General features: G+C 29.7%; 2 protein-coding genes across 2 annotated transcripts; both read left to right on the top strand.

Moving 5' to 3' along the window:
• Positions 1–2,029: 2,029 nt before the first annotated feature.
• Positions 2,030–2,803, top strand: OCT59_015755 (uncharacterized protein; the record flags this gene model as incomplete). Its single annotated transcript, XM_025322318.2, has 3 exons — positions 2,030–2,158; positions 2,220–2,616; positions 2,706–2,803. 3 exons carry the CDS (start codon positions 2,030–2,032, stop codon positions 2,801–2,803), a joined length of 624 nt encoding a protein of 207 aa, XP_025166580.2.
• A 227-nt stretch (positions 2,804–3,030) lies between these two features.
• On the top strand, positions 3,031–4,953 carry OCT59_015754 (uncharacterized protein; the record flags this gene model as incomplete). Its single annotated transcript, XM_066132023.1, has 1 exon — positions 3,031–4,953. The coding sequence occupies one exon, from the start codon at positions 3,031–3,033 to the stop codon at positions 4,951–4,953; it is 1,923 nt and encodes a 640-aa protein (XP_066003055.1).
• Positions 4,954–23,425: the final 18,472 nt, after the last annotated feature.

Genomic DNA, 23,425 nt, shown 5'->3' with positions numbered 1-23,425 from the left:
TGAAATCAAAGTTTATTTTCTGTATTGATCAGCAACCGGCCCTAACCCTTAATATTAGTTGAAAAGCAAAATTGGATTTAAAATATAATAATTATAAAGGATTATAATAAAATCTAATTAATATTAGATAAATAATATTTAATTTATTTGAAAAAATATCAATCCAAATAAGCTTAATGCTTTTAAAATTGAGTTTTATTAATGATTTTTGAGTCAACTTTAATCCAAATTTACTGAAAAACTGATTAATTAAATGGCAAAAAAAAATTTTAATAAATTAATAAAAGATATTCTTTTATGTTTATAATATTTTATTACAAATATACATGCATCTTATTAAATGTTTGAGAACAATATCAAATCTTTATAAAATTTACACCCTGCTTAAATTTTTAATGATATTTTTTTTCAAATTAAAAAATCGATTGTGAGACAAAGAAATAAGATATAAGGCTGAAATTTTATATTCATAACCTTTACACATTTAGCAACAAATCTTCGAAATTTGAAGTTATTATAATCACTGGTTTTTATTTTTTTGCATTTTTTGCAATTCCGATTACTTTTTTCGAGAACTGTATATATACTTTATATACTTTTCTGGATACATCGTGACTGATAGACTCTTGCATAAACTTTTGGTGGCTTGTTGTGACGTAATACAGCAAAAAGTTAATAAGCATAATAAAAAAGTAATTTATCAGTGGTTTTATCATTACTCATTAGATTTTGATTCTCTGACGAATTCTCAGGGTATTTATTAAAAAAGGTGAATTACGTTACGTAATTTTTTCAGTCGTACGAATGATAATGTGGCTTTACAGACCGGAAAAAAAATAAAGTAGTAACTCTGTGGCAAATGTATCGTTCTTATACGATCAGGTGCTATGTTCTTATACGACGTATATGTCACACAATATAGGTCGTGTAAGATAGTATGTCGTACACGTATAAGAAAGATACATACATTTGCAACTCTGTGCGATGTGAGATTTCTCACGTTATATGAACTCGTTTAGATGCGATACATCTAAAATAAACATTTTCGTTTACGACAATATCATTCATTCTACCTATATTTTCTTTTGTCATATATGGTTTCATCCCACTATCACCATTTTCTAACGCCACCTTTCTTCCTTTTATCATTATCGCAATATCTTTTTCTATATATATTAAGTATTTCCCCGTATTTAACTTTCGTCCTATATTGAATTCACAACCATTACAATCTTTAAGAAAAGAGGAATCAGAGATATCATTATCTTGTCCCATAAACCTTACATTCAATTAAATGCTTTCCTACTTCATCATAAACTTTACTACGAGATTTTTTATTCATGATACTATACACTATATCTTCATTCTTTTTCCACGTAATAAATTCTTTATTTTTCTCTTTTTTTGAACTTTCTAGTAACTCTTTTCTTAATACCGCTTTCTTATTATTCTCTTTTCTCTGAATTATAATGTTATCTTTAACTAAACGCGTACCTTTGTTATATCTCTTACTTTTTCACTTAACATTTATACCATATCGGCTCATATCTCATTGTTACATTTCTTTGTTTAAGAAAGTGACGCCATTTCATTACTCTATCTGTAAATGGTTATAAAACTTGTTCTAAAAATAGGACACCATTGTTCCTTAAACTAATTAAAACTTTCACATCGAAGCACTAAGTTGTACAAGATAGTCCGATTTAGTGAAAATTATATATACTAGTTATGGTAAATATTAAGTTGGTAATACAATACTCACAATTCGTAATTTATCTCTCATTCCATAAAAAAACTCATGTATGAAATAGGCAAAGTAGCCTAGTACATAAGTCTTTTCCATACTTAGTCAAATACAACCCCGTACGACCGAAAAATTTGCGTAACTGTTAATTCACTTTTTTTAATAAATACCCTGAGAATTCGTCGGAGAATCAAAATCCTAATTAGTAATAATAAAACCGTATTAATCATTTTTTTTTGTGTACTGATCATATTACCACTAGCTGTTAAATCAGAATATATGGAGATGTTAGCAATTGGATATACATCTATAAATAGAAAACAAAAATTAGATACAGATTCATCATCAGCAGCTAAAATTGATCAAAAGTCTATTTTATTATTAATCATGATGAATTCGGAAAGGTTTTTACAAGTAAATATATCCTCAAAATTTCTCTCACACTAAAAAACACAAAAATTCTTTTTTTTTACAGAATTATCTCCCAAATGAAATGATGGTGTCAATAAATTGTTTACTCCTAGGAATGACTTCTTTTGTTGATACTTTTGTGGTTAACGTTGCTAAAGAAAGCGACATTCATGGTTCTTTGGTCAAATTTGATGATTTAAAGATTTCAGACCTCAAGTTTCTTGTCTATAATGAGATTAATCATGATATTAAGTTTAATTATAAGGACATTGACCTTTGGAAGGTTGACATCGCTTACGGTGAAAGAGACAAACTTAAACATGTTACTACCAAAGATGATATTATAGAAAAATTTGGAGGCGAGCAGTTGATACCCATATTCTCGGTTAAGAAAGTTTTTTTTGAACAATTGCTTGTAGATGAGAACATTCACGTCATCGTACAATTGCCCGCTGCTGCTGGTAAGTGTCTCTTAACGTTTTACCAATCGAACAAGAAATAGATTATATCATTTACATTCATTTCTCTGCCTGATTTTTTTTTTGATTAGCATCTCTTTCATTTAAGGAAATTATTGAGGTTATTAAAAAGAATGCATTAAAGGGTACACCTAATTTGCCTGATGTATTAAGCATGCCATTGCAATAACGTAACTTCGAAGAGGCAATGGGTTATATAAATGAGACAATATACAGTAATATTACGGGCCGAGATGGAAAATCGAACTACTGGTGTCTTGTCAGTGGAGGAGCCCCGGGGATAGGTATTGTTTCTTTGTACTTTTCCTAGTAAACAATTTGTATCAGTTACTCATTATCTTGTAAATAGGAAAAACTCGATTTGGGCAGGAGCTTTTTAATCAAGTCAGAAGAGACATGCCTCAGTATATTCAGAATATTTATAATGATCGTAAAATTCCTCATGACAGAAGAAGGACTGACACACATCTTGAATACTTATGTATTGACTTCGGAAATGGTCACAGACTTACTCGACAAGATTATGGCATAGATGCATCAATAATTATCGGCTTACGAATTGCGCATGCGTTTTTTATTGAAAAAGAACATGGAATGACGTTTCAAGAATTCCGCATCGCACTTGAACAATATGGGGACAGCTTTAATAATTTTCATTTTAATGTTGTTATCGGAGAAATTCGTAAAGCCCTAAATCTATCCGATAAACACTTATTTTTCCTATATCTTCATATTGATGAATTTCAACTTATTGATTCATGGGATAAAGAGGATAAGTCGAATCCACCAACAAAACTCTTCTATAATATGATCCATAATATTTCGGAATTTATGCTTAAATCCGCTTTACCCGCCTTTGTCCAACCATTCCTTTCAGGGACCGCTCCATTGGCTGTCATTGAACAAAAAGAAGCTTCAAGAATTTCATTCCAGTTTGTTGATTGTCCATTATTGAACGATAAATCCATTATTCGGATTACGGATCATTTTGCAGAAAAATTCAATGCGGGAATTGCAAACTATGCATATAAATGGAAATATTGTCGCCAAATGCTTCAGCTTCTGAGGGATACCGGTGGGTTGCCACGCGCACTTCAACGACTCTTTATTGTCTGCTTTGGAGCAGATGGTAAACAGGGGAGAGGATTCTTCGAGAAACTTGAAAAAAAAGATATTGACTTTGTGGACTGTTTCATCAAAGTCAAGGACAGTCTCGATAAACAGTATGGCATAAGAGACTATGTTGAAAAGAACAGAAATGTTGCTATGAAGCTCATGTATTTTTGCATTGAAGGTATTGCTATTGAGCCTAATAAATGTTTGGATGATAATAATCCAGCTCTTACAATTAGAAGCCTAGAACGTGATAGACATATTATTCTCTCCTCTGTTGAACAATCTGCCAGATGCAGTTTGTTCCTTATTAATATGCCCTTCTATTTTATCTGTTTATATAATGACGTTCTGTGTATTGTTAAACCTACACTTGTAAGAAAGTTCTATGATGAACGCATGTATTGGGAAGAATGGGAGGTGTTTGTGGCATACCATGAAGCATTTCGTACTAATCTGGCGATAAAAATGGGAAAGACTACAATGACATTACGAGAATTATATCCCAATGCTGATGAGTTGGATGTTAACTTTGATATGAGCGTAGAATTGAAACCCCTTTGTGTATGTAAAGCAAATGAACAATTTCCACACACTAATCCATTAACAGAAAAACATGATGGTAAAATAATAGACTGGCAGAATGGTAATGTAGTAGTTATCAATGGTAGTAGTGCTCCGTTTGCTGACGTGTTTCTTGTCAGAAAACTTGTGCATATTGAATTTAAAAAATTCCTAATGTCGAACCAGTGCAAATGGGATTACGTTTCAATAAAGATGCCCGAAAGTAAAGTTGAAGAAGAAGATGAGAAAAATCTAAAGAGTTTTTATACTGCTGTTGATGATGATGATAATTATATTCTTATTACAATTATTTTTACTTCGCAACCATATAAGAAGGAAAAGCATGAATCAGGTGTTTTGGTAATTTCAAAAGAGGATTTTAAAAAACACTTTGGACCCGTTTTTTCCTCTCGGGCATCATTTGCCATTACCGGAGATGCAAATCCCAACTTTTGGGAAAAAAATAGGTTGAAAAATGTTCTTGACGGTATTGGCGATGCCTCGATTGATAATGTAATCAAAAAACGGCCATATTATAGCGATGAAGATTATTATATCAAAAATCCAGGGGCTAAAAAAATGCCAAAAATGGATTATTTCCCATTTGACGTGTCAGAAATTTTAGATATCGAAAACCGATGATTGATGTGAACCAACAACTCCAACAAATGAGATGATGCAATGACAAACGCACGCGCGGGTTACCAAAGGGTTCATACTAATAGTAATCATGTACACCTTGTATATTAAACTATTAAAAAATAAGATTTTTTTGCGTTTACGAAAAATTTATTTGATGATTTATAAATGTTAATTCTAAATATGAAAACCCGTGACATTTTGTCAAAATCTTTTTTATTCATTATACAGTATTATACAGAGGGCGATCAATGATATGCGGACCTTTTTCAAAGTGAAAAAAATTATATACATATTAATGTGAAAGTAAAAATTTAAGTACAGTACATTTATTGCATCTTTAGTCATTATGGGTCGGTGCAAAAAGATTGGTACCTCAAATATTGTATTGATAAAAAAAATTTTTATGTAAATACATTTAAAAGTGAATTTCTAACAAATAAAAAGTTTGGGTGTGAACTTGAGCATGCGACTTTACCCTTTACAACTGACTAAACACCTTCAATAGATTGGAGTTCACAATCATGGTATGGAGGGGTAAAATTAACTTTATATTCATATTGTTCTGCAATGTTAACACAAGAAAATGGAACCTTTTCTTTGTTTATTTTAACCAGCTTCAAAAGTTCTGGTTTTTTTAATTCATCAGAAAAAGCAATATAATGAAAATTTAACTATTTAATTGTAATTTAGGATATTCAAGCATTTTGTGTGGTGTAAAAGTATTATCTCTATGGCTTTTTCAGTTTGAAACTACCCTTTCAACTGTACTTTCCCTATGCCCAAACACCTCAGCAACATGCTTGTGTAATGTGACCTGATCCTTTTTAAAGTTAGCTCCCAAAAAATAATTGTAAACATTAATTATCATCAACTTTTCATTATCAGTTAGTAATGTATTGCTTCATTTTGTAGAGAAACTATCCATAGTAAGATAAAAAAATATTAGTAAAAATGTTTATTTAAAGTCATTATAATATATATATTTTTTCAGCCCATCTTGTTTTAATTATATGGTATTTTTCTTGGTATAAATCCTTTCCTTTTTGAGTAAGGTACCAATCTTTTTGCAGCTCATAATTAAATAAAAATTTATCATTGAATTCTATTTTCATTTACTACAATAATAGCTTTAATTCTATAAAATAAGCAATTGATCTATATCTTATAATATTCTGGAGGAATATTCTGACTCAATATACTTTACTAAAAATGGCCAATTTTTTGAAATATTTTTATAGACCTAGATACAATGGCTTTCAAAACAATTGTGCAATTATTTTGTAAAATTTTTAAAATATATCAAGATATATTTAAGGTATTTTTGAGATTAAAATATTAAAATAATATTAAAGTTAATTATATTATAATAATAAAATAATAACAAAAATATTAAAAAATTATTGTGATATTATTTTGAGTTATTTTTATAGACCTAAATACAATATAATTACAAAATAATAACAAAAATATAATAAAAACATTTTGATGTATTAAATGTATTTTTGTAGTATTTTAAAATTATTACAAAATCATTTCAAAAAATTGACTATTTTTAGTAAAGTAGATAACCTTAGGGGACCTGAGACAGCAAATATATTACCATACTGATTTCTCTTCCAGACCCCTTCACCCTGTTTTCTTTTATATGTTATCATTATGCTGAGACCTTAGACCCCTTCATCTTGTAATCTGATATAGATTAACATTAACTGTTCCTAAAACAGCTTAATTGGGTATTTTAAGGTATTCCTGCTATGTAAAATAAGTAGTATTATAGGGTCTTTTTATCACGCCAGAATCCTTTATAGATGTCTTAATTTTTATGCTATATCAGATTGCCTTTATAAGTGCCAGAGGCATGAAGGACACAAAGTGTCTGTAATACTGTCGACACGATTCAGCAATCCATTTTGGCATACTATTTTTTATGATACTCTAAAAGTGATTCATTTAGTAAATAAGCTAAATAAAGTCGTACCAAAAATATACAGCAGGATTGGCTTCATTGATCCTCTGTGTTTTTTTTAGTATAAATAAAAATGTTGGGACAGCAAAGTCTTACTAAAAGTCTTACCAAAAGTCTTCCCAAAAATATATAGCAGGATTGGCTCCATTGATCCTTTGTGTTCTTTTAGTTTACATGAAAATAGACATACAAAAAGTCTTCCTAAAATTGGGTGTAACTACCCATAGTGATTAACTGCTTGAGAGTATGTCATAGGTACGTGTCTAAGGTGTATGCTTGTGATGCTCATAATGCTCGTGATGTAATAGATGTGACAGATGCAATAGATATGTGTCTGGAGTAAAGTTGCGGGCTAAACTGGTTTTTGAATTTGGCAAAACGTCTAAACCTCAGTTTCATCAATTTTTTTATAAGAGTTTATTATAGTTTTGTCATTTCATATGATTTTTATAGTCAAGTTTTGCCAAATTTTTATTAATATTTTAATATAGTTTTGTCAAGTTTTACGTTTACTATGGGGTTTCGCCTGCAACCTCAGTCTGGGGTGATCATAAAAATGTTTTGCCGAGATTCTGTTCCAGATAGATAGATGATTACTAATGTTTATTAGCTGCTAAAGATTCTTTAAGTCTGTTGAGATATTGGTTTTAATAATAGCTTCCAATATAAATTTGACATTGACCACTAGACGTACCTGTAGATTTCCATATATGGCACATGGAATACATGGTTTTGTCTTCCAATGTAAACGACATCCTTCAAGTTTCATACAAGAACGATAACAAGGCTTTCCTGTATTATGTAAATATTCGCAAGTATATTTTCTGATCATTTTCAATAAGTATAATTGTATAAAATAATATCAGTATTTTAATTTGTAAGCACCCACTGTGGCGGAAGTTCTATATCATCTGGTATGACCAAAAGTTCTTTCCTCACCAAGGATCTCTTTGATTCTATACTATCATTATCAACAAGCCAGTATAAGACTGGTTGATTTTTTTGTGTTAAAGATATACTATGAATATGGTAAATCTTAGGTGACTAATTCATATCCTTTGCTTGATGTTTTCCACCTTTCAGATTACTTGACTTAAGTAAGTACCTTACACTTAGTATATCTAGTGGTAGTTTCTCCTCTTCATATCCAACAGGTCCATTACGAGGATAAGAAGGACTAGAACTTACTCGCCTCTTTTTGATGGCATCTGTAGAAGATATACCAAGTTGTTTGGTTACTGAGTTATTTATACTTTCTACAGCAATAGGTAAGTTTTTTATCCAGACTTGAGATCTCGCTTTGCCTAAAGTTAGTAAGTCAGATGCATCTTGAGATGAAAATAGTTTCTCAACCAAGTAAAGATAGCCCTGAAACTGAAATATTTCAGATTTGCCAAAATTCTGGAACTGTAGCTGTAATTCCAGCCAAATCCAAAATTCTGAAATCTGAAATTCCAGCTGAAATACCAAAATTAAATATGTAAATTTGGCCAGAATTATGCATTTAATTCCAGTAGGAATTATAGAATTTCCTAAAATGAAAATCAATATTATACAAGATTCCATATTTGTTCCTACCAAATTAATTTTTATGGAACAGCTATCGCCAAATATAGAGGTCATCTAAAGCAGGACAAATCACGTGATTCAGTGTAATTTTAATTAGATTAATTTTTTATAAAGAAAGATTAATAGAAACTTTAAAATCATAATATAAGCGTATTTTTATCTGCTTTGCAAGTTTACTTAAGGAAAAAAAGTGGATTTTGAATATTGTTTTTGACTTTACATATGAATGAATGAAACTTTGCTGATCATATCCAAAAATGAATAATGAAATTAAAAAAAGTTAAATAAATCAAAAACAGCATTCAAAACCCTACGCAGAGCATGTAAAAATGCATTTAAGATATATATTTGGAATGGTTGAATATATGGTAAAAAGTTTTATTTTATAAAAACAATTTTTTTCGAAGTCACGTAATTTACCCCCTTTAGATGACCTTCAAATATGGAACTGATCGATATATCCGTTTTGACCAGAATTACGATTTTTGGCTGAAATTACGAATTCATCTGAAATTATGAATTAATTTTGGCCAGAATTATGAATTTGGCCGAAATTATGAATTAATTTTGGAAAAATTTTAAATTTTAGATTTAGAATTTCAGATTTCAGATTTTTGCCAAATCAATTTCAGGGCCATCCTTACAACTAAGGTATGATTATATCGCTTTACAATGCCAACAGTACGTTTAGACTTAGCCTTTTGAATCTTTACATCATGGAAAGTCATTAGCTTTTCACATTCACTTTTAAACTCTAAATCCTTATCTGTAATCAATAATTTTGGCCAAGTGAGCGAATATGTTGTATCATCATAGTATACTTTTTTAAAAGCTTGAGCAATAGTATAAAAAGTTAGTTTCCCTGTTGATCTTTAACACTGGTTGATACTATATTAACTATATTAAGATAGAAAAGATAAATTACATGTCCAACCTCATCATATGGCATATATAAAATGTTAGCTTGATGAATTTCATTGGGAATCTATATAGAACTGAAACTTACTCGAGGGATAAATCAGGAATGAGGTTTGTGGACTTGATGTACTGCCTGTCTTTCAAATCAATCTTGCACTTCATCTAAGGTGAAATCATGTCCTGCATTTTGTGATGTCTTATATAATTTTTTGGCAGTCCGTTGATATCCAGATGGTTGGTATAATATTCTGTGTAAAGTTTAAGTCATTTTTACATTTCATACTTCATCAGAATCTATCAGAATAATAGGAATCAATGGGAGTTGAACAAATATATCTTGATCTATTAAATAGCAACTTCGATTTGTGTAAACAGCTAGTTTAAAAGGAAACAAATAATATTTCCAATAAGAAGAAAATCCGTAAACTTACAAAGGAGATAGAGGCATGTGAATGGTATATCTCCTATATTGAAAAAAATCTTATTTCACATGAGAATGAGATAGAGTCATTGAGGGCAGAGTGTCAGTCCACCTTAGTTGAACTTGGGAAGTATCAAGATAACTTAGAGTTGAAGGAAGAAGCACTTATTGTTTAGGATAAACATATCATTCAGCTTGAAGACATAGTAGACAAACTCAAAAAACGCATTTAAGAAATATCTGTATGTAAAGGAAAGGTAAAAATGGATGAAAATAATGAATTATTCAATCCTATTCTAAGAATACTAGATCGCTAACGGGCAGTTGCAGATTGTGTAATAGAGATTTAACTATTTTTTGATCGAAATAGATTGAATTCTACAAGATATAGATGATGTCTTTAATGCTACCACACAAAGTCTTAATGAAATTATTCGTCAAGCTGCTCTAATGCAAGAAATTGGTGTAGACCAACTAAATCAGATAGAAGGATTGCAGACATTACTTAAAGAATCTTTAGAGTGTACAAATACTCTTAATTAAAAATGGCCCTGAAACTGAAATATTTCGGATTTACCAAAATTCTGAAACCATAGCCGTAATTCCAGCCAAATCCAAAATTCCAAAATCTGAAATTCCAGCTGAAATGCCAAAATTAAATATATAAATTTGGCCAGAATTATGCACTTAATTCCGGCCAGAATTATAGAATTTTCCAAAATGGAAATTGATATTACACAAGATTTAATATTCGTTTCTACTAAAATCGATTTTTGTGGAATGGCTATTGGCAAATATAGAAATGATCGACATATCGTTTTGACTGGAATTATGATTTTCAGCTGGAATTACAAATTCGTCTGAAATTATAAATTAATTTTGGCCAGAATTATGAATTCAGCTGAAATTATGAATTAATTTCAGAAAAATTTCAGATTTCGGATTCAGAATTTTAGATTTCGGATTTTTGCCAAATCAATTTCAGGGCCATCCTTACTCTTAATTAAGATTTAATAAGAGTACATGCTGATTTTACTTATGAGAGGAATGGACGTAAATATTGGAAAACTATAACATAATAGAATCAAGCACGTATTGCAGAATTACAAATAGCCAATCTGGGTATACATTTTCTGAATCAGCGTAAAGATGTACAATTGGCAAACCAACAGAATCAGCTGATAAATTAGTAGAATCAGATAGCAAACTAACAGAATAAAATAGCTGAGCATAGAAGGAATACATATAAGTTGATATTATGCTATAATGCTGATACAGAGTGTTAAAGAAGAAGGCATGCAGGTTATATATGTTGTCACCTCCGTCTGCCACTCAGTGGTAAACAAATGTCCCTGCTTCTGGTATTATACTTGTTCTCAACGAAATGTTGTAACATGCTACCCATAGGATAATAAATAATTATCGTATGACGTATTGAGTTTGAATAATATCTTTGCTTGGTTTAAAATAAAAATTAGTTACGAAATAATATTTTTACTTAATTTTAAATTGCAATAGTTTTTTCATATTAATAATTTCAATAAACCATTAATTAAACTAATTAATGTGGCACTTTTTCATCATAAGAAAAAGGCAAAAAGAGTGTGTTAGTTTTTATTAAAAGACGAATTAATTTTATTAAAATTGAACTACATAAATCGAACTGCAAAATTTCTAACGAAATCCACTTGTATTTATACATTTTAAGAAAATTATTTCTAATATCTACTATCTTTTTCTAATAAAAATTTAAGAAAATTAAAGAAAATAAAGAAATACATTATCATATGACTATCTTGTAACTAAACTAAACTATAAATATTACTTTATCAGCTAATTATTTACCCATCGGATAATTATTTATTCATCTATTATATTTTCAGTTATTACATTTATCCTCCCCTTGAAAAATTTATGTCCCATAAATTAAGAATTGAATTCAGGTCTCAAAATATATTATATTATTACATATGATTCAAATATTTCCCTATCAAAATATTCTTTTAATAATTCTCCATTTACAGGTCTTTTTAAAAATTTCCCATTTAATTCTTTAATTTTATATGATCCATTTACTATTATTCCCAGTAAGAAAAATTGCATACTGAAAATATACTGAAAATATACTGAAATTGTACTGAAAATTAAGAATATTTAAATGTGAAATTGAGTATTATATTAGTATTAATTAAATATAATTTCATATATTTTGTATAAAGCAGATATATTCATAAATAATACTAAAAATACACTTAAATTCATTGGATTTGATACATAAATAATATTCATAACACTCTTAAATTTTGCCTGTTTAAGTATATTTTAAGTATAAATATTATATATTTAATTTCTACTTAATAATTTCAGTATACTTAAAATGTATTTTAATCATCTTTTGTTTATAATTTCAGTATTTAATAGTGACATAAACCATGTATTAAAAAACGTATTTTAATAGCATTTTGTTACAATATTCAATGTTTAAACCATGTGTTAAGAATATGTTTTAATAGCATTTTAGTTAACTACCCGTACAATTTCAGTGTTTAATAGTAATATAAACTATGTGTTAAAAACATGTTTTAATACAATTTTGATTACAATATTTAATATTTAATCATGATATAAGCCATATGCTATGAATATGCTTTAATAGCATTTTGATTAATAAACTACTCGTATAATTTCAGTATTTAATAGTAATATAAACCATATATTAAAAACGTTTTAATAGCATTTTAATATTTAATCATGATATAAGCCGTATGCTATGAATATGTTTTAATAGCATTTTGATTAAACTACTCATACAATTTCAGAATTTAATAGTAATATAAACCATATATTAAAAATATGTTTTAATAGTATTTTGATTACAATATTCAATGTTTAATAGTGATAAAAGCTATGTACTAAAAATATGTTTTAATAGTATTTTAGTTAAACTATTTGTACTATTTCAGTATACTTATAAACCATGTATTAAGAATATGCTTTATTAGCATTTTGATTACAATATTTAATAGTGATATAAAAGAAGGAATATATTCTAATAGCATTTTAGTTATTATTATTATTTTTTTTTTAAACTGTAACGCATCTTTATTAGGATTTATAAATAAAAAAATATCGTATCCCAAAACTACAAGATACTTAGAGCAAACCGTGCAAATCATATGTTTTTCCTATAACAGAGTATAATCTATTTAATAAAGAAAACAGTACAAAACAAAATTAAATAATACTTACTTTCTTGAAAAATCAAAATCCCATTAAAAATCGTCAAATGCCTGTATGTAGAGTTAAGCTAAGATAACTATATATAGAAATATTAGGCTACAACTATATCAACTCTGGGTCTAGTAAGACTAAGCTAATCAAATCTACTATATCTCAGATTATTTTCCTAAATTTTACTGTATTTGACATCAAGAAAAGAAACTATATACAGTTAAAAAAGAAAATACAAACAATTAAAATTCTATCTAAAATTTGGTATCGGCAAAAAATTTTTTATATGACTTTTAAAGTCACGTGACTTCGATTGGATATGTTGTATATTTTCCAAACTATTTTCTATTATTTCTTTTCTTCTTTTTCTTCTTCGTCGTGTTTATGTTATTTGTTGTCTTTGTCGTCATCGAACGCTCTTCTTTTTCTGATTCTAAACTGCGAGGCTTGATTTCTTTCTTCTCTTCTTCCTTTTCTGATTCGCTCATGCAGCTTAATTCGCTTTTCTTAGGTGAATCGAAAATCAGTCTTTTATTTCTGGTTCCTCTCTCGTTCTGATATCAGTTTTCGTCTTTCAATCTTTATTCAAAATTGTTATTTAGCGTCATATATTCTCTCATTATTGCATTGTATTCTGTTATACTGACAATTCTTTGTCCTATTCTGAAGAAACTGTTTGATTTTATCCAATCAGGTATTCTATCCAATTCATTTACTTCTTTATCCATCATCTCTTCTAACGATTCGAATAAGGCTTTCTCATTGATTTTTTCCCATTCCATTTCATTAGATGAATGGTAGAAAATCGATTTCAGTTCTGCCAATTTGTTTTTTAAGACTTTGTGGTTTGGTAAATCTTGATACCGGTTGTATGGAATCTTATCTAGCTTTTGCTGTTCGTTAATAATTTCAACCACTTTTTCTGGTACCACGTTGTTTCTTCATTCTCGTCATTTAGTCTCCAATTTTTAATAATGTTAACTACTTCTTCGATCTCCAGCGTCTCAGACTTTTTTTTGAATCTTTCTTTGTCTAAAGCAAAATTCGATAATGCTACTTTGCTGAAACTTGGAGTTTACAATCGATATTGATTAGATATTGCAATGATATCATTACGATATCATTACGATATTTTGATAAAAAATAGATTCAACGTCGTTAAGTTAGTCGTAACTATATTTATTCGACATTGATTAGTTCGATATCTCTGCGATATCGCAGCGATCATTATGCGATGTAAATATTATCACATAATCACATCGTAGTGATGTCGTATTAACATTGAATTAATATTACAAAAATATTTGACATTTATTTGATATCGTAACCATGTCGTTGAGATCCCCCAATTCCCTCTGTCATCAATTTACAGAGTTGCCACGTCGAACGGGCATTCCCATGGTCAAACGAACGAATAAACGAACGAACGAACAAATAAACGAACAGCATAATTATCAAACAACATAAACAACGAACAACATACAACAACATTCTTGGTTCACGACATAAATAGCGTTAGTAATATAAAACGTTGAACGATATAAAATAAAATTTAACTTCTCTAAATTTTCCCCAAATTATATCCACTTTTACCTTTAATTTCAAACTTCAATAGCTCTCGCTACGAATTATTACTTTTCAAAAGCGTATATTTAATTCATCTTAAAATTTCCATTTTATTCAATTAAAATTAATTAAGCGAACATTAATTAAAGTTTAGGGCGAACCTATTACCTTTAATTAATATTAAACTTTACTAACGAATAATTAAATGAAACTTATATTTTTATTGAGTTCTGTGGATGAGAACTGTGGAATTACTTTGAATTCCGTTCTCTATTTATACAAATTTACACTACTTTCTATTCTATCTATATACTATCTTTTATGTTCTTTTACATATTATCTTTGAACTATCTTTCTAATATACTATCTATATTTTAAATACGCTATCTTCTAATATGCTATCTTTTATATATTCTTTTTAATATATTATCTTTTTATATATGTTCTTTTTAATATATTATCTTTTACGTTCCATCTTTATACTATCTTTTTATATTATCTTTTATATTATTTTATGTTCTTTAATTTTTCTGACATTATTTTATATGTTCTTTTAACTTGCTTTATGTGTTTCGCTTATAATCTATCTTTTGTGGCTTATAATTATTCTTTCTAATTGTTCTTATTGTTAAAGATTGCTAAGCCGCAATTGATCGACTCTAATTATCCTATTGGTTCCTTGTCAATCATTTGATAAATATTACATCATGTAGATCATTACTCTTCCTAAATGTTTATCCTTTTCGGCTAATTATTTATCCGTCTACGCCGATTCACCATTAATTTGTTCGTTCTTGATATTTGGCAATTACATTTGGTAGTTGAATTTTATCATATTTCATGCTTGATATTCGACCGTTTACATTATCCCCCTCTTCGCTATTTGTGACCTCACAAATAACTTTGATAGAATCGAACTCGTGTCTTATCCATAATATTTTACTCGAATCGAACTCGGGTCTTATCGAATACCTCTTTTCCTTTAATTACTATTTTTGGTGTAAATCTCCCTCGATCATAAAATTTCTTTAACCATTCTCCATTTTGTGGTGTTTTTAGTATTCTTCCATCCAATTCTTTGAGTTTATATGCCCCATTTCCAAATTCTTCGTGAATTAAATATGGTCCTTTCCATTTGTTCTGTAATTTTCCAGACCATTGTTTTTCTCTCCACGCTTCGTATAATAATACTTTTTCTCCTATTTCAAATTTAAGTTTCCTAATTCCTCTTTTGTCATGTTGTTGTTTTTGTTTTTCTTGAGCTTCTTCCACGTTCTCTTTTATTTTTCTTCTTATTACTGGTAGCTCCTCAATTAGTATTTTTACTCTATCAGCTAATGTTATCTTGTTTTCATCTTTGTCTAATGGTAATTTCGCTCTCCTTCCGTATGTTGCATAAAAAGGTTTAATTCTTGTTGACGATTGCTTCTTTGTTCTGTATGCAAATAATACGGATGGTATATGTTTATCCCAGTTTTCTTCTCCTAATTTGGCTAATCCTTCGCATAAAGTTTTATTGAATCTTTCGACCAAACCATTTGTTTGTGGCCTATATGGTGTACTTAATCTATGATTTATCCCACATCTTTCTACTAATTCCTCCATCATTTTATTGTTAAAGTGAGTCCCTCTATCGCTAATTATTTTCTTTGGACATCCATGTCTACAAATTATGTCTCTCCAAATAAATTCTACCACTTCTTTTGCTGTAGCTTCTTTTAGTGGTGCAGCCTCAGGCCATTTCGTAAAATAATCCATTGCTACTACAATGTACTTATTTCCCTTTTCTGCCTCTTTTAATGGTCCAACTATATCTATCCCAATCATTTCAAATGGTTCATTTATCTTTATTGGCATCAATTCGTTCTTTCCTCTTGGTTTTCCTCTCATTTGACAATTCCAACATGTCCTTACATATTCTTCTACATCTTCCTTCATATTTTTCCACCAATAATTTTCTTTTATTCTATCTAATGTCGCTTCTATTCCAAAATGTCCTGATAATTCATTATCATGCATCATATACATTAATCCCTCGTATTCATAATCCTTGATTACTCTAAATTTGTTTTGTCCTTTCACTCTATATAAAATTCCCTCTTTCAATTCATACTTATTCTCTTTTTCGATATTGTCTATTATACTCTTGTAATTATTTTCTTCCATGGTATTTTCTTAATTGATTCTACTTCCGAATTTGTTATTTTCGTTATATGTTCTATATTTTTAGTCCTGTGCTCTTCTCCATTTCTCCACCTCTTTAAATACTTTTCTCCAACTATTATTGTCATTTTTAACTTTTACCCGACTGTATCTTTTGGTATCTTTGTACACACTCTGATTTTCTTCAAACATTTTAACCATGTCCAGATATTCATCCTTCTTTAGTGTTGGATATGATGATTTTTCCGTTTTCTTTGTTTCTCTTCCGATGTAATTTTTCCAACATACATCGCCATCTTTTTCTAAAAATATCACTATTGATTTATCTATCATTTCTTTCAATCTGAATATTTCTTTTTCCATCTCATGATTTCCATGTGGAGTAATTAATCCTCTGTCAAAACTTTTCGTCTTTTGATAATAATATTCGCAATATGGTGATTTGTCTAAAATTATTATATCTGTATCTTCATCATATTCTAACATTCTTCTGTTTATTTGTTCTACTACTTCTTTTCTAAATTTCCATTCTGTCTCCATCTTTGATTCATAAAATTCATCTTTATCTTTTCTTCTTCTCTTATAAGTGTTGAATCTTACTTTTAATCCTTGCTTTTCCCACTCTTTAATTAAATTTTGTACTATACTTGTTTTCCCTAATCCATCTACTCCATCAATTATTACTATTTCTGGTTGGTCCTCTACTATCTTTAATAACCTACTTAATGCGTCAGCATTCGTATTTTCTTTTCCTGATCTATGTATTACTTCAAAATTATATTGCTGTAATTCCATTACCCATCTTGCTCTTTTTCCTTTCAGTATCTTTGCATTCATTAATCCTTTTAATGCATTGTGATCTGTTATTACTTTAAATTTTCTATCGATCAAATATTTATGAAAATGTTGAATTCCCCAAACTATTCCTAAACATTCCAATTCTGTTATCGGATAATTCTCTTCTGCTGGTAATAAACTTCTACTTGCATATGCTATTACTACTTCTTTTCCTTTTTCGTCTTTTTGGCTTAATACTGCACCTAATCCTTTTCCTGATGCATCTGTTATCAATAGAAATTCTTTCTTCCAATCTGGATGTCGCAATATTGGATATTGTATTAACTTTTCTTTCAACTTTTCAAACGCTTCTTGTTGTTCTCTTCCCCAAATGAAAGGTATTCCCTTCTTTCTCAAATCACTTATTGGTCTTGCTATCTTTGAAAAATTCTTCACAAATTTTCTGTAATATGAACAAAGTCCCAAAAATGATCTTACTTCTTTCACTGTTGTTGGTGCCTTCATTTCTTTTATTTTTTCTATCTTCTTATCGTCTGGCCTTAATCCATCATTTCCTACTATATGTCCTAAAAATTCTATGTTTCTTTCCAAAAATCTGCATTTCTTTAATTTTATTATTAAATTATTCTCCTGTAACTTCTTTAATACTTTTTCCACATGTTCCATATGGTCTTTTAAATTTTCTGAATATATCATGATATCGTCAATATATACTACTACAAAATCGTTTATGTATTCTTCTAATATTTCATCCATTAATCTTTGAAATGTTGCTGGTGCATTCGTTAAACCGAATGGCATTACATTATATTCAAACAATCCTTTCGAACATACAAATGCTGTTTTTTCTTTGTCTTCTTCTTTCATTTCTACCTGATTAAATCCTGCCGCTAGATCTATACTTGAAATCCATTTTGCTTTTCTATATTTGTCTAATAATTCATCCATTCTTGGTAAAGGAAAACTATCCATTATAGTTATCTTGTTTAACTTTCTGTAATCAATACAGAATCTATATTTTCCCATTTTCTTTCCTGCTAATGTAACAGGTGAACTCCATGGACTTTTTGATTTCCTTATCCTTCCTTGTTTCAACAATTTATCCACTTCTTCGCTTATAAATTTTGCCTTTTCATCTGTTTCTTTGTATCTTCTTTGCTTTATTGGTTCTACCCCTCTTTTATCTTTATCTCATGCTGCGCTGCTTTTGTTCTTCCTTCTATTTCCTCGTCGTATTCCAAAATATCTTGGTATTCTAATAGTAATTTTATCATATTTTCCCAAATTGGTTCTTCTACTTCCCCTATACTTAGTTTTTGCATAAATTTTTCACTTGGTTCTAGCATCTTTTCCGTCTCTCTCTCTTCAGAGCCAAGACTCTCTATTTAAAATTCTGGTGCATTCTGAATACCTCTCCTTCATCGTTACTTTCATATTCTTCGTCGTCCTCGCTCTCCTCACTTTCATATACTACTTCCCTTTCGTATCCTACTGGAATCGTTATTACTTCTCCCTGTTCTTCTATTCTTAAGGTATGATCTTCAAAATTTATTTTTGCATTATACAACTTCCATATGTCATTTCCCAAAATTAGATCCTCTTCTTCTGAATCGATTACTTCAACTTCTTTCAGTATTTCTAATTCATCTTTGTATCTCAAAGTTATATTCGCCTTTCCTAACGCTGCTATCTTTTGCCCATTTGCTATTGTACATCTAAATTTACTTTTTCCAAATATAGGTATATTCAATCTTCTTCTTAATTTATCTGTTATCACACTTACTGCTGCTCCAGTATCTATTATTACATTCACTAGTTGATCTTCAACTTCCAATTCTGTTCTCATTGCTGTAGTTCTTTTTTCCTCATTTTTCATAGTTTCCACCGAGTGTAGTCAATTTTTTTCGCTCATACTTCTTGGTCTATATGTTCCTTCTCTCAATTGTTTATGATACCTAGGATTCTCATTTATTATTTGACCAAATGTTATATTCGCTCTACAATTTTTCACGTCTCCCACAATGTCGTAAGGTGGTATTTCATCAGTTAATCTCGGTCCATATTCTCTGGGCTTTCCTGATCCTGATGGCTTTGTTCTAGCCCAATTTCCAGATTCGTCTTGCCGCATTCCAGGGTAAAATACTTTGCCTTCTCTTGTGAACATTGGTTTATAAAATCTTCCGTCTTTTGTCATGGGTCGACGACCATAATTATAATTTTCTGGTCCTATTGGATTATCCCAATTTTGACTATCTCTGTGTACATTATTTTGTTCTGTCCTTTCGGGCGTGTTGTTGTTCCACTTGGTATTTCTCTATCATCCATTCTATTTCCCGCTTCTCTTAATTCTTCTTGTAAATTTCCTTCTTCATTATTATTTTTATATCCCACTATTGGACTCGTTCTCCTCGTTTGTCTTCTTCCTTTTACTGCGTTATCTTTTGCGTATAATTCATTATAATAATTCAATTCCCTATCTTCATAATCATCGTAATAACCTTGTGTATAATACATTTCACCGTATTGTGGTTCCTCATCTTCATATCCGTTATAATCATATTCTTCTTGGTCATCATATTCGTCCATCATATTTACTCTTGCATTCCTTCTTTTCTCCGGGCACTCTCTTGAATAATGACCGACTCTACCAAATGTATAGCATGTCGGTACCCTTTTTTGATTTGATTGATAACTATTCCTATTACCATCATTTAATCTCCTTCCCATATTTGATCGATACCTATTATTATCATTATTTAATCTTCTCTCTATATTTGATACCAGTCCTTCTAATTTACTAATTCTTGCCTTTTCCTCAAACGCTTTGACTAATTCGTCCTCATAATTTTCGTTCAATGGTTTTGTGAACATATTTTGTCTATTATCATCTCTTCCGATGTCTATCTTTGTACTAACTGGTAAACCTATTGTTTTCCTATAAAATTCGTCCCTTGCACTTTCTTCTCTTTCTGCCATTTCTATTGCCCCATTTAAGTTCCCCGGATTCTGTCTTCTAATTTGATACCCTATTGCTGGTTCCAATCCATCAATATAATAATCTACTTGACAATCATCTGCTAAGGCATGTCCTCTAGTTGCTATCCTTAATATTTGTCTAAATCTTCCTGTGTATTCCTCAACATTTTCATTTTTTCCTTGTCGAATTTTTCTTAATTCTTGCATTTTCTTTCTTCTGACATCCTCTCTAGTAAATCTCCTTTTTATTCTATGCTTTAAATCATTATCATTATCTGCATCCGCCCAATTCACTAAGTTACCTGCATTTACTTCTTTCATTTCATTATACCATTGTGATGCTGCCCCTCTTAAATGTGCTGCTGCGTATGCCGCTTGTCTTACACCATTAGCTCCTGCTGCTTTTCCGACTGCTGTAAATGCTACCTCAAATTGTCTAACCCAATCGTTAACATCTTCGTCTTCTTTTCCATAAAAGAGTGGTACACTAACCATTCCTCCTGCTTCATTCCCTGCATTTTCAATTCTATCTATCAAACTCGCTCCTGCTCCTATTGCTGCATTCAAAGTATTAGCTGGATAACCTAAAGCGTTCTCTATTACTCTTTTTATTTGATTCTCGGTTGCCATATTCAATATATTCTCTTGAAATAAATCTCGTAAATTGTAATCAGATAATTCACTTTCGTTGTCAGAATTTTTAATATTTAATGAACTATTCGTATCTGAGTTTTGACTTAAGTCAATATCTCCTCTATTTATAACATTTTCAATTTCATCTTCAAATTCTTCTTCATTAAAATTTTCAATATTTTCATCCCATATTTCATCCGAACTTAATATTTCTCCAGTCTTTTCTGAATCATCTGTATTATCTTCTTCTGATTCTTCATTATCACTCTTTTCACCACTTTCTTCACTATCTATTATTCCTGCTTGTTCTTTCAACAACTTATCTAACTTTTTCTTCAATTCTTTTTCCGACTCATTCTTATTTTCTTGAAAGATTTCAATAAATTCTTTATCTAAAATTTCTCCGTCTGTATATCCCATACTAGTTAATCTTAACAATTCTTCTTCAGTTATCATTGTTCCAATATCTTCAAAAATCTTTTGCAATCTCTTTACTCGATCATCAATTTCATCAACATCTTCTTCTTCACAATCTTTGCATACAGTTCCTCCAAATCTAAACATATTATTCATCCATCTTATTTCGCACCTTTCGCACCAAGTTGTATTCTCATTTAACCACTTATGAATTTCTCTTCTTAATTCTTTATCTTCCAATTCTATTATTCCCATATATTCCATTATAAATTCTTCTGTTATTAATATTCGATTATTTACTCCAAAACTCTTCATTCTTTGAATTTCTGATACATCTATTTCATATCCTAACTTTTCTATCTCATCTTTTAATTCTGCTAACTCATCTTGTTCATCTTTCTGCATTTCTTTAATACATTCCCTACATTCATTATCTGTTTTGTCCATTTCGAACCTTCTATTACCGCATCTTTTACATATTACTGTTTCTTTTTCTAACCATTCCCTTATCTTCAATTCTTTTTCCCTTTCATCCATTTCCCCTATCTCTTGGACTTTATCTATAAATGTTTTCGTTACCAATATATCCATTTCTATCATCAACTTTATTCCTATCTTCCAAATGTACCTCAATTGATCTTCATCCATAGAACTTGTCCTTCTTTTTAATTCACTAAATTTCCATGATTTGTCTCCTATTATTATCTCTAATTCTTCCTCAGAACTATTTTCTAATTCGTAACTTGCTGGACTATCTTCACTTTCTGAATCTTCTGGTTCTTTTGTAAAACTCCTAGTATCTATAAATATTCTTATTATCTTTTGTACCATATTCTTGTGATATTCGTGAACATTTTCTATATTTATGTTCTCATATTCTATATCGGACATTAGTTCCTTTACTTTCTCCTCATTCATAGCTATTCCTTCTTCTTCATATAGTAATTCTCTAAATGTCTTTATTGCTCCCATCTTTACTCGTAATGGTCCAACTTCTTTCGATGTGATTCTATACCATTGCCAAAATTTCTCAAACCTTCTTTCAACATCCCAATCTTCCAAAATATATTTGTGTTCTATTAATTCAGGATTTCCAATTAATCTATCAAATACTTCATTCCCCAGATTTCTTTCAATACAATCCCTTACAATCACTAATATGATCGTTCGTAATCTCTTTTCTTTTATTTTTGGTTGTATCCTATATCTTATTGACTCCGTTATTCTATCCATTATGTCTCTACATTTCCCCTTATGTATTGTATCTTCTCTTTCTGAATTATCCATACTTAATAAATCTAATAATCCTTTAATTGTTACATCATTATATATTATTATTGCATCTTCAAATTTAAATAATGCGTCCCAAAATTTCTTGAACACTATTGGTTCATTTACTATCGGATGACACAATTCACAATTTAAACATTCGTCCAATTCTTCTGTTCCTAGTTCGTGTTCCTCTTTATGTGTTCTATATTCACTTTCCCATTGATGGTACCATTCCATTGTATGCTTTAGTTAAATTGCTATGAATATCCATCCAGAATCTCAATCGGATTCCTATCTCTCTATATATATATATTTCACTCTTATTGTTTCTATTTTTGATCTTCTAAACATTCTTTTATCTTTAAATAGATTACTTCTTTCAATCTTTAGATTCCATCTTTCAGTTCTATATATTCGCTACGCCATATTTTACTATTAATTTTTACTGCGCCTCAAAATTTCAAAAATTATTCTAAGTCCACGATCTCCTCAGTCTGCGGAGGTTTTTACTGCGCCACAAAGTTTATCTTTTATCACCGATA

This window comes from Rhizophagus irregularis, chromosome 24, assembly GCF_026210795.1.
Source record: "Rhizophagus irregularis chromosome 24, complete sequence".
NCBI lineage: Eukaryota > Fungi > Glomeromycota > Glomeromycetes > Glomerales > Glomeraceae > Rhizophagus > Rhizophagus irregularis.
Note: the sequence above shows the minus strand (reverse complement) of the source record. Positions and strands in the feature narration are given on the sequence as shown.